This window comes from Ursus americanus, chromosome 8 (assembly GCF_024610735.1).
Source record: "Ursus americanus isolate L20-20 chromosome 8, mUrsAme1.1.p, whole genome shotgun sequence".
In the NCBI taxonomy this organism is placed as follows: domain Eukaryota; kingdom Metazoa; phylum Chordata; class Mammalia; order Carnivora; family Ursidae; genus Ursus; species Ursus americanus.
Window position 1 is genome coordinate 4,118,106 of NC_142134.1, and position 17,726 is coordinate 4,135,831.

The 17,726-nt window shown below is 38.4% G+C and overlaps 1 protein-coding gene across 2 annotated transcripts in view; it reads left to right on the forward strand.

The window, feature by feature from the left end:
- Positions 1–17,295, forward strand: part of EMCN (endomucin) — a 98,325-nt gene extending 81,030 nt beyond the window's left edge. For both annotated transcript variants that reach the window (XM_045792507.2, XM_045792498.2), the window contains 4 exons: positions 1,533–1,557; positions 3,293–3,354; positions 8,507–8,580; positions 15,971–17,295. In XM_045792507.2, the coding sequence (XP_045648463.1) occupies positions 1,533–1,557; positions 3,293–3,354; positions 8,507–8,541 (122 nt within the window). In that variant the 3' untranslated portion in view covers positions 8,542–8,580; positions 15,971–17,295. The remainder of the gene's footprint in view (positions 1–1,532; positions 1,558–3,292; positions 3,355–8,506; positions 8,581–15,970) is intronic.
- Positions 17,296–17,726: the final 431 nt, after the last annotated feature.

Genomic DNA, 17,726 nt, shown 5'->3' on the forward strand with positions numbered 1-17,726 from the left:
CAGATAATGTTGACAGTAGTCTGAGCTTTAACCCAAGGAAGAACAGCATAGATGCAGAAGATCGTCTGTTGGTATGCATCTATCTGCCAATGAACCTGCATTACAGTATTCTAAGGAAAAATATTAAGACAGGCATGCTGGGGCGCCTGGTGGCTCAGCTGCTAAGTGTCTACCTTTGGCTCGGGGAGTGATCCCAGAGTCCTGGGATCGAGCCCCACATCAGGCTCTCTGCCCCGCTGGGAGCCTGCTTCTTCCACTCCCACTCCCCCTGCTTGTGTTCCCTCTCTCGCTGCCTGTCTCTCTCTCTCTGTCGAATAAATAAATAAAATCTTTAAAAAAATAAAGAAATAAAATAAATAAATCAAACAGACATGCAAAAAAGTATCAACTCATTCTGAAATAGAGTTATAAGCATGACAAGTGATATCATACATAATGCTTAAAGTAGGAATAAAAACATGCTGTTAAAATCCTGCTGATGTTGGGAAGACAACGTTGGATGGAGTTGGTGAACAGCATATGGGCACCATGAGTTACATACTAGGGATTAAGAGTCATGATGGTGTCTCTTAGCCAAAGTGACAGATATAGAATTAGCCAAAACATTCGTGGAACTCACGCTCTTTATAAAAGAACGATGGTCACCACCAGGAGAATCATATACAAAGGGCACATCCCAATAACAAGGGCTACATTAGAGGTGAAAGGAAATCCAAGAGACAGAAGCTGAGTAGCGATGGAATAAAACCACAGCAAAAGCGGGAACAAAACAGGGGGACCTGAAGCAACTACATTAGTTTGCCTGATGCGCCCCAGATGAATGATGCAAGGTTTGACCACCAGCGTATCCTCCCTAGTGTTCAAGGCTTTGTGCAGAACAAATCATTCTGAATTCTCACTCTGCACCCCAGATGTCTCTACCAGACCCTGGTGGAGCAGCCCAGCAAAACGAACAAAAGATTAGTTACAGTGAGTAGCCTCAGTGACATTTTGCAGAGCACTTTTGAGAGGCCGGATCAGTGGACTCCAGATGCCATTCGAAGCAATGTCTACATTGTCGTTCACCACAAAGCAGTGATTTGTGTCTCCAGAAAGAGCAGTGTATAAAGGAGAGCCAAAAATTCAATTCTCTGGTATAAAAAGGTAATTTGATACTTTGAGGAAATTTTTTTTCAGAGATACTGAAATAAACTGAGACATTTTCTGGTGTCTGTGGGATGTGCGATAATGGATAGTAGTTTCACATAGCAATATGAAACTATAAGATTAAAATTAGTCCAGAACTAAATTCAGTGGAGTTGGCCTACTTAGGACTATCCCATGAATGTATCCATCATACCTGAGGTGTAATAGGAACCATATCTGAGAAAAAGGCCAGTGGGGCTGCAGGGAGATAAGAAAGTTACAAAATGGCTTTATAAACATCTCTGCATAGAAAGTAGCAGGGGTCTTGGGGTTGTGTTTGTTTTTTGTTTGTTTGTTTTCATAGCCAAGCTTCTCACAGCTCTAATAACTATTCTCTCCTCCCCTAGGCACACCGGAAAATGGAAATGACCAGTAAGTAGCCACGTAACTTCTTTTTTTTCCCCAGAAGTTCTGACCCTACCATTTATATGGGGAAAAAACAAAAACAAAAACAAACCCCCAAAACATTAATCTTCTATTTAGACTCTTTTTGGTTTATTTTTTAAAAGAATCTGTGTAAAAAGTACAAGAAACAGGGTTTGGCTGTTTGTCAGAACTCTGTCTGAATCAACAGAGAAATTCCAACAACTGGAAGGGAAGATTGTTCTTAAGCTTGAATAAGGTAGTAAAATGGGAAATCAAATGATGAAATGCAGGGGTGCTGGGTGGCTGAGTCGGTTAAGCCTCCGACTCTTGATTTCAGCTCAGGTCATGGTCTCAGGGTCCAGAGATCAAGCCCTGTGGGCTCCGCACTCAACGAGGAGTCTGCTTGGGATTCTCTCTCCCTCTCCCTCTGCCCCTGCTCCTGCTTGTGCGCGTGCTCTCTCTGTCTTTCTCTAAAATAAATAAATAAAAAAAAGAATAAAGATGAAATGCAAAGATAGAAGAATAAATATAAATAACTATAAGGAAAAATCTCGTAGAAAACATATCTAGAGTTTTAAAATAGTTTTCCCAGTGAAATGTTCAGTATGTTTATCACAGTTAGGGAATAATCATGCCTGCACCTTGAGACAGCTCTAAGTGACTTTATCTTAGTGACAGTAGATGGTTATTCTATTTTGACATATTAAAACAAAACAAAACAAAAAACAGTTGTTACCAATCCAGCCAGCTGTTACAAACTAGGTTCCATAAAGAGACAAATTGTTTTAATGTCAAAAACAAGTTTTGTAATTAAGGCTTCTTTGTTGACCCGAATTTGCAGCCTCCCTTCATGTAGCTGTTTTTGTATGTTCATCAAATTGTGGACTTTAAAAACAATATCCCTAGATCACTTATCCTTTATTAGAAATACTGTCTCTTGAGACGTCCAAGGAAAGTAACCTGGGTTTGAAACTGTTTAGAATCTGAGAAAGATAGGTGGGAACTCCTGGTTAGAATAAGTCAGACCCATGGGGCGCCTGGGTGGCTCAGTCGTTAAGCATCTGCCTTCGGCTCAGGCTCAGGGCGGGATCCCGGCGTTCTGGGATCGAGCCCCACGTCAGGCTCTTCTGCTGGGAGCCTGCTTCTTCCTCTCCCACCCCCCCCCCTGCTTGTGTTCCCTCTCTCTCTGGCTGTCTCTATCTCTGTCGAATGAATAAATAAAATCTTAAAAAAAAAAAAAAAGAATAGGTCAGACCCTGCACTGCCGTAGCCAGGGCCTCATGAAAAGGGATGTCCCCAAAACGTAGCATGAGCCCAAAAGGCTTGGAAACATCCCTATGTCTTCCCTTTCATAATTCAGGACTGGAGACCTGTGCGTTACGGACCTGTGAGCAATGTTTCACACAACCCGTTTTCGTGCTTGATTTATCTATCATTGTTTAACAGTGTGGCAGACATTTATTGGCTTGATTCTAGAAGTAGAAAGCTATAAAAGTATACATATGTCTGTATGTAAAAAGACAGGTTTTGCCATAGAAACACACACATACACACACACACACATATATATATCATATATATATATATGGCATATATACATATCATATATATATATATGGCATATATACACATATATATGCTTGCGTATCTTCTTCATTCTGCTTATATCATGTATACTCTCTTTCACAAACATACAATGCTAATTACTGTGGTGTTGACTTATGTTTTCTGTTCCCAACAGACCTCAGTCCGATAAAGAGAGTGTGAAGCTTCTCACTGTTAAGACAATTTCTCACGAGTCTGGTAAGCTCCCAGATTGTTGATTAGCTGAAAATAGTTATTTCAAAATCTAACTTGGATTTTGTTCAGGTGAAACACAACCAAAAAGCATAATTTCTCTAGAAACAGACAATTAGTAACTCCCCCACAATGCAGGAAAAGTATATGGAAAAGATGAGTCCTGGAAATACTGTTTTTGGTAAAATCATTGGACTATTATACTTTTAAAGGTTGCTTTTTATAATATGAATGTGTTCCAAGAAAGGGGTGGTGACTCGAGACATTTTCTACTCTGCGGTACTAGCAGAAAGAACATTAAATGTACTACATGGTTTTTATTATTGCTGTTGCTTTGTTTCATTTTTGGTAATGACTATCTATAGTCAACTGGAACCAGGATTCATTAGATAAAATGTAAATCCTATTTTGTATCATTTCATATAATTTTAATTGAACTTCCCAATGAGGAGAAAACACAATCTCCCATTGATCAAATTTACATTTCTTTTTTCCAATTTCCTAGGTTTTTAAATTGGATTTGAAAGGTATAAGTTTTTCAAAATATAGGTGTGATTTGCATGAATTATTGAGTAATGAAAAATGAATGTTAAGTAACTTTTAAAAATGAAAAAGCACAGATTTTGTTCTTGTTCTGAGTAGACCAAAGATTTAAAACCTCAATATTGCAAAACATATATAAAAAATAATTATTAGCCCTACAAAACAATCCAAGTGGCTCTAATTTAAATATCAAGTTACATGACTGCATTTACAATATTAGGTCCCCCATTTTACCTGTACAAAATAATCACAGAATACAGGTAGTTTGTCAGGTGAAAGCTATGGAATAATGAGCTCCATTGTATATATGTAGCAAAAACAATTTTGTCAAACAAAAAGCAATCAATATGGTCCCAATTCAAGAGTAAGGTACCAAAGGCTGAATGTGGTCCCAACTTCAGGTGGGAAATTCTAACGAGAACAAACTACAGCATATAGACAGAAGCCTTGAAAACTGAGGGTACCCAGAATCTTCAGACACATGCCCAGACCCGTCATGGGAGTCATTTTCTCTTACGAGAGACATTCTTCATTCTTGTATCTCTTCTGCTCTTCAATGCACACATTTCCTTTATTCCCACACAGTTCTCTTAGAGGTAAGTATCTGAATGGGCAAAGGAGTAACATTCATTCATAGGATAATTGGAAACTACTTACAGGTTTCCCCTGGTTATTCACCAGTCTTGACTGAGTTGCCAAGCCTATTTTACCAAGTCAGGGAAGTGCGGCCTACATGTGAACCAGTCTTAAGTAAGGATCCTGAATGTGACCACACCATTTGCCAAGAAAAGTTCTCAGAATCTGCCTGTGGCTTGCAAGAAAGCATCACAATAATTTCACACACTGTCATTACTCCTGTGGGTATTTAACAAAACACTCTGCAGCCTCAGGGCTCTCCTAGCTATGGGAGACCCCAGCTCCATGTAGGAGCCTCTGGCTATGTTTGCGAGGAGAGGCCTGGGATGAGGACAACCTGCCCTACCCCCCATTTCTACCATGGAAATCACAACTGACACCAGAATTGAGGGTTGAGGGTGGGAAAATTCCAGAGAATCTTGTTTTTTGGTTGCAAATTTAATATCTGAGTCTTCTTTAAGGCCCAGGGAAAAGTCGACACAAACTGGCTTCTCCCACTCCCATAATCATTGCGGTAACAAGGGACGTAGACTACGGGGGGATAGTTAAGAAGACCCTTAATTCTCTAAGATTCCTTTTCATCATAAGTAAATTTTTAAGTCACAGGTCTAAGGAGGAAATATCATCATGGAAGTAATAAAATCTATTCTCTGGTCTTTTTATTTCTACCAACCTTACCTGAGGAATCATACCTCTTTTAATGAAATAACCTCTCCATGGTCAACCTAGCTGATTACCATGGAAGATATTTGGTGATAGGGCAAAACTGCAATTGCTCATTCACAGTCAGTTTCAATAGCTGAGAATTAAGAATCCAAAACATAATGATCTCCAAATGCCGTCTGTACAACTGCAAGTTTTACTAAAGTCTGGTTCCTGAAACACTCATCACCAAATACCTGTCCACTTCCTTTTAAAAGTATTCAAATGTGCTTTTTTTAAATATAGCTTACTATACTCAACAGAAGTTATGTTGTTATAATTATTTTACCTAAACATCTTTTGCATAACTATGACATTTTTCCTAAAATAGAACTAGAATAAAATCTTAAATGAGTAGGTTTGAATTAAATGCACAGGCTTAGCTCAATGTTCCACTATCTCCTATATAAAAATTTTTAGAAATCTGAAAAATATAGAAAAGAATTTGACAGAACAAATATCTGACTACCCGCCACTCAGAATTGATGATTGTTACACTTTATGTTATTTGCTTGTGACCTAAGAAATGTGGTATTAATGCACCTAGGTGGAAACAAAATGAAATTTGAGCTTCAGTGGTCAAAAGAACGCATTGGATTGGTCAGTGCTTTAATTTATCAGCTCTGGTATTGTATCTCAGAATAAATTGTGCCATTTTGGAGGTCAATAAATCATGTTTCCCAGGAAACAGAGCTCTGCAGCAACCCACCTTCGGGGGAAATGCCAGTGGATGCTAAAATGTCTGGGTTTCCAGAAGCCTCCAAGAGCCATGGTTGTTGTTCTGGTCATTTTCTCCTAATAAGAGAGTTCCTTGCTCCAAAACCTCCTCTGATTAGGCCATCATCCACATTCCTTGCTTTCTTCAAGTGTGTTCACTCTCGAGCAAGTTGTTTTGCTGAAATTGTAATCCATAAATGTTTAAAATTTGATTATTTAAATTAGGAGTTTTCTTTAACGTAAAAGAAAAAAGGTTGTTAGAGTACAATAGGAATCTGCTTTCAGAAACAAATGAGCACCAAACACAGCCGATCAAGGAGTCCTTTATGAGAACATACAAGATCCCACTCAACTTTGGTAAGAAATCTTGCTCAGTTAAACATCTCCACAATCGACGGCAAAATGTACATGTGACGATGATGCATCTTGAAATGACTCCCACTTACGCACACCTCAGAAAGTGAATATACAATGTCTTGTTTTTAATATCAAACACTATAGGATTATGAGGAAAAATTGCTTAAATCAATTAAAGAATACATGACTTCACAGAAGAAGCAAAGCATAGTATCTTTGAATTTAGTGTTAAAGCACTACTTGATTTTGAACCATTTGGAAGAAGAAAAAGAGAATCTGAATTCAGTATAATATTCCTCTGCTTAGAAAACTGGTAAGTTTGTATTACCTAAGATAAAGTTCAAACACTTTAGCGCGTCTACGAAGGTGCTTTGTGATGCGCCAAGACTTCTCTTGCTCAGTCTGTGAACCACTTACTAACTCATATTCTCCAGACATCATTCATCTCCTGCCCCTGTCTTCCTTGCCGAACTCAAGCTCTTCCGAAGGGGGAGATGGTGCCCTGGTCCCTTTTGTCACTCCTTCCCCTCCACCACTTCACCATTATGGTAATTACACATTCTTAGTAAATTATTAGTATGCCAATACTAATTAGTATGTTATGGTAATTATTAAATGTACAGTCACTTTTTTTGCTTATTTATTTTCACAAATTAAAAAAGAAATGTGAAGTGTGAAGATGAGCAAAAAGATCAAAAGATTTAGAAAATCATACACAGATTCGGCTTCTGTCTTCTCAGCCCTTCAATGTTTGGCCATTCCCTACACTTTCACCGAAGCTTCCTTGACTATCCTCGGTGTACATGGTCTTTCCCTCTTCTGAACATATTTTTTTCATTTGGCAAATCAACATGTATCACTTGCCTTGTAATATCTCTTCATGGCTTACACTGCCATTTTAACATTAGACCATATTATGCGTAATAGAGAATAGGGAAAATTGGAGAACAGAAAATAATTTAAAATTACTTGTGAAATCCAACCCAATGCAATCACCATTGGCATTGGTGTACTTCTTTACAGTGGTTTTTTTCTAGGTATGTGTTTCATTTCCTTTTGTCATAGACATTATTATTATAACTTATCGGATTCATATTGTAATTGAATCTTTCTCATATTTTCTATTCCCAATTAGACAGAACATGAAAAGAGATATTAAGAATTGGAATGATTTTCATATGATTTGCTTTAGATGACTCTGACAAACAGTAGGGGTTCGATAAGTATTTATTTTGTTCACTTCTCATTCCTCTACTTTACAGCCATGGATTCCAGGAAGTGCTGTGCTTTCTGGAAAATAATGATAGTGAGCAAAGAGTTGTTCTGGAAGGCAACTGGGAGGGTTGTCGCTCCGTACCTGGCATCTCTCAGAGCTCCCCACATCAGGGGTTCTTAAGGGCATCCCAGGTTTTTTCTCCTTCTTGGTCTCTGGCACTATTTATTATCACCGTAATAGTTCTGGTGACAGGTGACATCAACGGAGTTCCCAGAAACAGGTTTCTAAATGACAGATAAAAGCTGGAGCAAAACAGTGACATTTATTCTCAAAGCTGGAAACGTGGGCCCATATTGCTTTTGTATAGTATGACTGATGGTGATACTTGTGTCTACCTGAAAGACACAGGTAGTGTGAGATGTGTTGCTCGTGGATGCAGGGCCATATGAAAACACTTGGGATCTTCAGCTTCCCATCAGCCTAGGTCAATATTTATATTGGCCGATGGAATAATATGTTATTTTGAGTAATATTCCCTGTGCTGCTCTGTGTATCACCAAAGGGTTCATGTTGGCCTCTAAATTCATTTTCACAAAACTCTCACTCAATTATTTAAAGAGAGGACTCTAGAATGGCTTCCTGATAAAATGGCACTTTAAACATATAACATAGTTTTGCTTAGGCTCAGGGAAAAAGCAAAAATCTATACCTCATTCCCTAGGGTGCCTCTCTCATTAACTCACACCCCCCCCCAGGGAGTTAGTTAGCATTGCTCCTTCAGGGTGAAAACAGATGATGGTAGAAAAAAGCTCATAAATTTTGTTGAACAATTTCCAAGCGATACCAAGAGACAAGTTGTGGCTCTAATGACATTCTTGCAGGGAAATTGGACTTTCCTGGAAAAATAAAAAAACAAGTCAAGAAGCTATATTTTCATCCTTATTCACTCTCTGAGCTTATGGATCAAAACATATCTTCTGTTTGTAGGTGAGCACTCAGCACAAGGAAAAGCCAAGAACTGACAGCTTGATGAGTCCTCCCCACACCTGGGCAATAAATACGTACGTTTTTTTTTATTTCATTCACTGAGATGCTCATTAGTATCTGCTTTGTTAGAGTGCTGCAGCTTAGATTATTTCAAAAGATTTTTACAAGCTGAAAAGCTAACGGATTGTGTCAGTGAAACCATCATTGTCTATCTGTCTAAAAACAAACTCCAAGATTTTTCCAGAGAAATGCTTATATTGGGGGCTGTGGAAGATTCTTCCAGTTGCTTGCCTACCTCAGAAATGACACAGTTACTCTGCCTGTTGGTCATGTTTTCATATAAATGAAGTTTGCCTTTACCTGGTCGGTGTCTACACACTAACAGTGGCAGTTAGACAGGGTTCTATGGCTAACGGAGGACCCAGAATGACAGTGCTTACAAATTTTCAGTTCCCTGCAGGAAAAAGATAGGATACAGCAGCTGCACTGAAGTAAGGATATGCATCACAGCCAAAGGCTGTTTCAGGGCAAGGGGTTCAGAGAAGGCAGATAGGAGGTCCATCTGTCCTCGCTCTGTAAAGACTATACCAGGATATACATTCTCTGTGGGTGCAAGAACCGTGGATATGTACACATGGCCCCTCAAACAAGGTGATCCAAGAAAGTAGTCTCCGTTGGGGTTTCTTATACCCAGCTGGTCCCAGGGGCATACTGTTGCTGTATAACTAGCTGAGGGACAGAGCCGGCCAGGGTCTCTATGAGAACAGATGCAAATGAACGATCTCATTACAGCAATTGTGAATCAATAAATAATTGAAACCTCCCAAAACTATGGTTACGAGCAACACTGTTCTTCTGCATGTCCTCTGTTTTGACCAGGAATCAGGGCAATGCGGACACATTTCTTATTTCAGTAAAACAGCTCAGGCCAGGTTCTTGTATTGTGGAATTAACCCTCTCAGTTTAGCATGGGATTGTCTTTTGCTTTCCTAGAATTGGGTAAGGAGGTCTTCTGATTTTGATTTAGTTTTCACAAGAAGCATTGATTAAGTGCCCTCACAATTAGCGCTTGATGCTTTTTAGAACCTGCAGAAGAATTTACCCTTTGTCAACTAAGAGTAAAAAAGCAAAAAAAAAAAACACAAATCAATATGTATTTGTCCAGAATTGACCTGACCACCCTGGCAGGGACTCTGGATAGTGTCCAGAGGGTGGAATGTTATTGTTGTGTCCAGTCCCTATGCCTAGTACCCAACCACTAATACGGTGCTGTTACAGACACATAGAGAGGGCTCGTTGAGTACATGATGCTTGCCATGCTTCTCTGGCCAGTAGCAGGAGAGGAGACAGAGCAGTGCCATCCAGATGTGACCACCAGGATCACAATCCCATCCCTTTCTAGCCAGCAAAGGTGCATTAGAATGAGAGTAATCTGAGAGTCTGCCTATCCTTTTGCTATGGACACTTTTAGATGCAAAGTTTGAAAAGTTGAGAAATTTGAGAAGTTTGTTGAGACAGGTGGTCCAAACCTACCCAGGGCATGGAAAACTTCCTCTATACATGCTATGGTTTCTTGGCAACCTTGTGGCTAGTAAAATGATGCTTTCTAAATTATCAAAATGCTTAACTCCTAGTGACTAATCGTCCAACATGGAGGAAGACAAAGTCTTCTTTTCAGTCAGAAGGAAAAACTATACAGAGATAAGGAGTATTGGAGACCCAAACAAGCTTGACAAAATAAATTATTGTCCAGTTCCCATTCCTTCCCATTTTTTGTACTTTAAAAAATATGCCTAGCCTTTAATTTCATGTCTTTTAATTTGCAGAGATAAGTAGCTTTTGTTGCTCTCCTGTGTAATTTTGAAATTATGTAACAATGTTCTGAAAAGTAAAGATCGGAAAGTAAAGGGAAGAAAGAAGTTTGACATGTCAATTCTACTATTCATCTTACTTTTTTTCAGTGTATTTCTCTTGGCAATCATTGTACTTTGAATGTAGTAACCAGTAAGTAATGACTTTATTAGGCTATTAATGAGAAATCAGATATCAACTCAGAGATTCAGAATAAATAGGAATATAGTCATCAGAGCTAGAAAATTTGGAAATAGAAGTTGAGAAGTCTGGATCTGTATGCAACAGAAAACACTAATATGGAAAGTTCACAACGTTAAAAATTTTCATCTCAAAATCAAATTCCGTAATAGTTTAACGCTTGCTGCTTCATATATTGATCCTCTATTTTGTGCAAAGCATTATATTTAATGCGATTTGGCAGGGCAGACAAGACTTCCAAAATACTTATGATCTATGATCCTTGCCCTCTGCAAAGCTTTGCCTAGTGGGAACGTGAAATCACATATAAGAAGTAAGATAATAATTAGAGAAAAAAAATTAAAAGCTATGTGAGCATGATTGATACTGATTTATCAATTCAAACAGATTCTAAAATCTCTGAGACTTTTATATCAACAAAAGGAAGATTGATAAGGTTTCAAAAAATATCCTTTTACTGAAGATGCATTGCTCCATTTAGGGATCATAACTTTTTAAGAATAAGGAAAGGATTATTTTAGCCTAAACTTGCCTGGTACAATTCACTTCGGTCCCAACTATTAGCTGGTACCACCTTCAAAATAGCTATTAATGCAAAAATAATCTGTGTTAAGTTTTGAAGGTGACCAAAGTCAAAGATTAGAAATATATTAGTGATATGCATTTCTATATGTTCTTGTGCTCATTTATAATGCAAATGTGCTGTTATTTTCTTCTGAGATTAATTCTTCCACGAAAAGGAGTGGTAAGGATAACATAGCTAAAGGAATTGATTTGCCATCACAAAGAACTTCTGATAAGGCCAGACTTTCTATGCAAAAATGTGGAGCAATCAAAGTACATTCTTTTTTTTTTATTGATGCCAATAAATGAATAAATTGATCCATAATGAGGATGGAGGTGGGGACATTAGCTAATAATGTCTATATGGAGAAAGATGTATAAAGAACTAAATACAAAAAAAGAAAAGAGAGAAAGAGTAAAAGAAAAATTATGTGTGTATTATTAAGTAACTGATTAAAAGTTTTTTAAAACATAAACAATGTAAGGAAATTCAATGGAAAAGATAGGAATTCTATCACATCACGACTTAAAAAGTCCAAACAAAGAAATTATCATAAAGAAAATTATGAAACAAAAAACAAATTGGGAAAATGTTTGCTATAAATATGAGACCAATTAACTATTATCTTAAATATACCAAAGACATCTATACAGATTAGGAAGTAGAAAAATGAGCAAAGGCCAGGAACAGGTAATTCATAGAGAAGGAAACAGAAATGGCAATATAAAATTACAGAAGAGTTACTATAGTAATTTAAAAAATGTGAATTAAGACCAAAAAAATTGTAACCTTCAATTTACTTAAACTTTTTTTTCCTTCCTAATTTTTAAAAGTCATACTGGTGAAGCAAATAAAATCAGATGCTGCATTTGAAAGTATAAATTAGGTTAATCTTTCTGAAGAACAGTTTGGTAGTACTTTCACTAAAGGACTTAAAATATTCACAATTGTCACCTAGTAACTTCACTTCTAGGAAATTTTCATAAGGACATTGTTTGAACTGTGATTAAAGGTTAATATACAAAGAATAGTAGCTAACATTTAGAAATAGTTCACATGTCTAGTGGTATGGAAAGTTCAAGAAAATTATGCTTCATCCAATCAATAACATTATACAACTTAGCAAAATAATTCTCAAGACAATTTTTAATTTCATGCAAACATGTCTAAGGTATATATTAAGTGGGGGAGGGGACAATTTTAAAACGGGACAGAAAGCACTTGATTGTTCCACAACGAATTCTGTACTATAGGAAGGGAGAGAGCTACTGTAACCCGCTTGCTCCCTCACCAGTAGGCTCTCTCCATTCTATTCCAAGCCTTCTGACAGTTTAAGAAGCAAAAAGAGTTTCAGATCAAGAACCAATTGTCTGGACAGACCAGCAGTTTATATGAAAGTCTCATCCCACAGGCCCTCATCAGCATGGAATGTTACCCATTTTCATTTTTCTCCCAGATACAATTCACTCTACTTCTGTCATTTCTCAATGGTACCATGATGATCTAAAAAACATCTTCGCAAACTTCCAGAAGAGCTTAACATGTTTTCAACATTTTTCCTACATTTTAAGACAAAATAGCAGGGGCTAAAAACAAAACATCATGAAAGAGACCTATTTTCTCATCCTAGTTATGGCCCCAAACAAAATTCTTTTTTTTTTTAATACGCATTTTTCTTACTATGTTCAGTTAGTCAGCATATAGTACATCATTTGTTTTTGATGTAGGTTCAATGATTCATTAGTTGCGTATAACACCCAGTGCTCATCACAACACGTGCCTAAACAAAATTCTTAATACTGCTGTACACTGGGCTCCACATTTGTAAACCCTAGTACAGGAAGATATTTTCTTTTAAGACCATTTTGATTCTTTGCTTATAAAGTGTTGTCAGTGTTGATGCATTATGATAGTTTATTATAAAAGTGATCATTTATTCTTTATAAGCATCATAAATTTATAAAATTTTAGGGCTGTGAGACGTTCAGTGACCACAAAGTCATGCATTACCATTATTGAGGACAACACACTAAATTTAGAGAGATTGTAACATCGAAGAGGAAGCAAATACTGATATTGGTACATTCAAATTGAAACTTCTAACTAAAGAAAAAAATCATTAATGAAGCAAAATCCATCTCTTGAAAAAAGATTATCCATGTGGAGTATACGCTGATGAAAATGTCAGTTTGTTCCCAGTTTACTTGCTGATCCTTGAAAGAAAAAATCAGTGCAGTATTAATCATGAGCATTACCTTACTCACATAAATCCTGGTGTTTACCCAGATGGTCTGTGCTACAAACGCTTGACTTCACCTGGGAACTCACCTACGAAAGAGTCTGGGTCAGTTGAACAAAGAGTGACAGACATCCTGCTCTTTGCCAAGTACGGGACCAGGTATAAACAGGGATATGACATGCTGCTGTCCTCAAGAGGTTACAGAAGTGAAGGGAAATACACATGAGGAAGACAATTTTACTTTAATATGGTAAATAATAAGATAGTGGTATGTAAGTTAGACATGGCACCTTGAATTTAATGGCTAATTACTTAGAAAAGATGGCATTTGAGCTGAGATTTATAGGATAAGAAACTGCATGTATATGAAAGAAATTAGAAACAACGGGTTGGCCTAGGGCTGTGGCACGCACATCTGCTGCTAGGTCACTGAGCTGTTGATAACGTTCTATGGTGAGATTAAGTACGGAAACTGAGTATAAGCCTCTAAAAATTGTTATAGCAATCTGATATGGTTGCAATATGCTATTCACGTTATTGTATTTTTTAAATATCATTTTGCAACTGATTAGAAAATTTTTTTAAAAAATCTGGTTCTCACCATTCATATTTTGAGATGCAGGGGCCAAGAGGATATAATTCAATGTCAGAGAGGCTGGAAAATCGGGCTGAAGCAGTAGAGGGCACAAGATCATGGGAGGTCTTGTTTTCCACGGTAAATTATCAAGGACTGCAGAAGGCGAGAATAAAATGCTTACGTTTTCTAAGCAGAATAAAATGAGATTCTTTCCTCCTTCATTAATGCCATGCAGAAATTTCCTCATTTGGGGAAACCACCCCCATCCTGCTACCTTGGAGGTAAAATATCCAGGAAATCAGTTCCAAATTGGAGAGAGGGTCTGTTCCGCAGTCATGCCTATGATCATCGTGCTCCTTCTAGAGCTGTGCCATGCTCTAACATAAACTGGGCCATCTGTCAGTTGCAGATACTCTGGGAGGACATCAGAAATACTCTGTTCTATGATCCTTTCCATAGACTAAAGCTTGACGTGGATCCTGTGGCCACTCCCCGCTCTCCAAACCACTCCCCACAGAGACAGCCAGGGTCCAGATTTCCCCCACGTGAGGCAAAAGTGTGACTAACCGTCCCTACCGAAGTCCCTGCCTCCACCAATCATGCCATGACAGAGCAGGGTGCAGGTCTCTACCCCTGGTACCAGGGCCCACCCCACCCAGACTCTTGGGAACTGGGAGTCCTGCCATCGACAGCAGGACAGCACCTAACCCCTGTCAGGTTAGGCCACTTCCCCTTTTCCGCTTAGGCACAGAAACCTCCAGCTCCTGCTCCTTGTGCGGCCGACAGAGAAAGTTGTTTATGCACTGCAAAGACGAAAACCCCAGTCACAAAACAAAGCCCTGGCTCTCTTTCTCTTCTTGTGAAGGAGAAGTGGAGAGTTGTCTGTTCATGCTTCCCCCTGATAAGCACACAGCAGCAAAGCATAAAAGTTGCCAATAAATATCTTCATTATTCACATTGTCACCCCAAGCAACAGATCTTGAACTGTGTCCCATTATGATAGGGTAGAGTTAAGGACTTTAATCAGAAGAAGAATATGATGAGATTTGTGCTGAAGACACATCACTGAGTGTTTAATAATGATTAAATCAAGAAGAGTAAGACTGGAAGCAACGAAGCTGAAAAACTGTTGCAATATTCCCTAAGTAAAGGACAAGGGCTTCGCCCATTCTGCAGGGACAGTAGACATGGAGGTGAAGAGGCAGAATGGACTAGAGAAATGTCTGGAGGGTAAACTTCTCCAGAGGTCATGATTGATTGAATGTGCACAGTGGGGAATGAGGAAGATTTGGAGTGTAGATATGTCCAGCATGAGCTTCCAGCATGAGTGCCTGGGTGGACCATAGAGGCTCCAGCAAAGATTAGAATTGTGCAGCCAGAGGGAACAGGTTTGGCAGGCAGTATACATGCTCCAAGACCCCCCGGTAGATGCCTGAAACCATGGATAGCACTAAACCCTGTACATACTATGTTTTTTCCTGTACATACATATCTATGGTCAGGTTTAATTTACAAATAAGGCACAGTAAGAGATTAACAACAATAGCTAATACCAAAATAAAACAGTTATAAAAACAAACTGCAGTAAAAGTTATGTGCATGTGGCTTCTCTCTCTTTCCAAATACCTTCTTGTACTGTACTCACCCTTCTTATGATGACGTGAGAGGATAAAATGTCTGCCTGATGAGATGAAGTGAGACGAATGACGTGTGTTGTAACGTAACCTCGGGCTACTATTGACCTTCTGATCAATAGGTCAGGATGAGGATCATCACTTTCCAGACTGAGGTTGACCATGAGTAGCTGAAATCAGGAGAAACAAAACCACGGATGGGGGCTCGGGTAGGGCTACAGAGTGTGTTTTCCCTTCAGACATGTTGAGTTTGAAGTGCTTGTGAGACAGTCACCTGATTCCACTGAGTGGAGAAACCTCAGCAAGTCACTAACATTTCTTAACAAAAAAATGGTCTCTCCAGCATCTCTACTTCTTCTCTTTCTTGGAATCTGAACTTTTTTTTCCTCCCCCACAGGCTTAATCTTCAGCTTCTATGCTCCAGGGATAGGAAGGGAGACTCAATCTGTGGACTCAATCCTGACTTCCAGTCCTGCTCTCCAGTCTGTGCCAGTCGCCTGTCCCAAAAAAGTGATGCCCAGATGACATGCAATAATTTCATAGAATCCAAAAGAAGCTGGGGCCTCTCCTGTCATTTGAGACGTGAAAAAGCACATATAAGCATATCTTAGGAGATGGAGTTTTAGGAAGGACATTTGTGAGCAGTTAACCTGATAGCCCAGGCAGGTGGGTTCAAGATGACATGACCTTCCCTTGAGTTTAAAGTTTCCAGAGCCAGCGGTTCCTATCCATGGAGACGATCCTATTTTCTTGGTGTTCTTACATTACCTGATGTTCGTATTTATTGTTTTGTATTATGTTAATGCAGGGACAATTTGCAAGTGTATTATTAAATATTAGGTAGAAATCATGCCATGCCACTTTGTACATAAAGATATTTTATTCATATCTTCATGTGTTACTTTTAATAAATAATTACTATATTCAGCTCACTAAAAATATTACAATTTGACTGTGAAAATGGCAATGGTATTGTCTTCCCATAATTATGACTCTTTGGGGGCTGATTATTTGAATATGAGAACTCACTAATGAAAGGCATCTGTAATAAGTGAGAAAAGAACAAAGGATTCACAAATCAGACTCCATGAAAGGGAAGTCAGTTTACCATTTCTTCGGTCTTTCTATTTGTAATTCACACTATGTGACAAGGATATAAGGGCATTTATGACGCTCAGTACTGCATTCATTAAGATGGTAACAGGATTGAGATTTTTCATAATCCATTCAGTTGACAGCGTCTGTGCATTTTTAAATTTTTTGAGAAATGTAATGATTTGTTTGAGCAATCATTGTCAAATCTCCAGGTTGTAGAAACCAACACTTGATAAATACATAATTATGATATTATTTTTCAGTGTATCACTTTCCTAAAAATACCATACGATTATAGCTGCCATGCCATCAGGAGCAAATTCTTCTGCTGAAAGCTGACTGATCAACCTTGACCACTTCTTGGACACAAGGGATCAAAATGTCATCATGTTGGTTGAAGTTCTATGGAAAGCCTTGGAACTAACAAGCTGCCAGTAGCAGACAGCTCTTTAACTTAATGATTGCCTAAGCTGCTTTCAATGCTAAATTGTCTTAGTGATGTGAGCGCAGTGTAGTGGAGATAGAATAGTGTCTATAAAACTGCTTTTTAAAATTGCTTTTTTTGCAGTGTATTTCAAAACTTCCAGCTTTAAGAATTATATAAATAATCATCTTGGTTTTAGCTTCCTCATGTCTGGATTATTTCTAATCAAGGACACCAAGCAAGCATATCTATATGACTGAATGGTATCTCTTCATGGTTCTTTGAGAAGAGAGATGGGGGACGTGGGGGCAGAAAAAAAGCAAGTAAGAAGGTAGAGAAAAAAGCGAGGATATCCTATACATACACTTCCCCTGAGGGATGCTTTGCCTATGGTCAACTCTAACCTAGAAGCCTTTAAATGGGAACAGCAAAGGCTGGAGCTGGCCAACCACAGAATATTTGTCCCCAGAAGGAAAATATTCCAACACCCCTAGAATGCTGTACTGAGCTCCTCGACAGAAGCCTTGTTACACAGAATGTACTGCAAAGAAACAAACTTTTCTGCAACTTAAATTACTACAAGCGATATGTTATTCTGGCTTCTAGAAAAACCATTTACTTGACTTTTCATAAG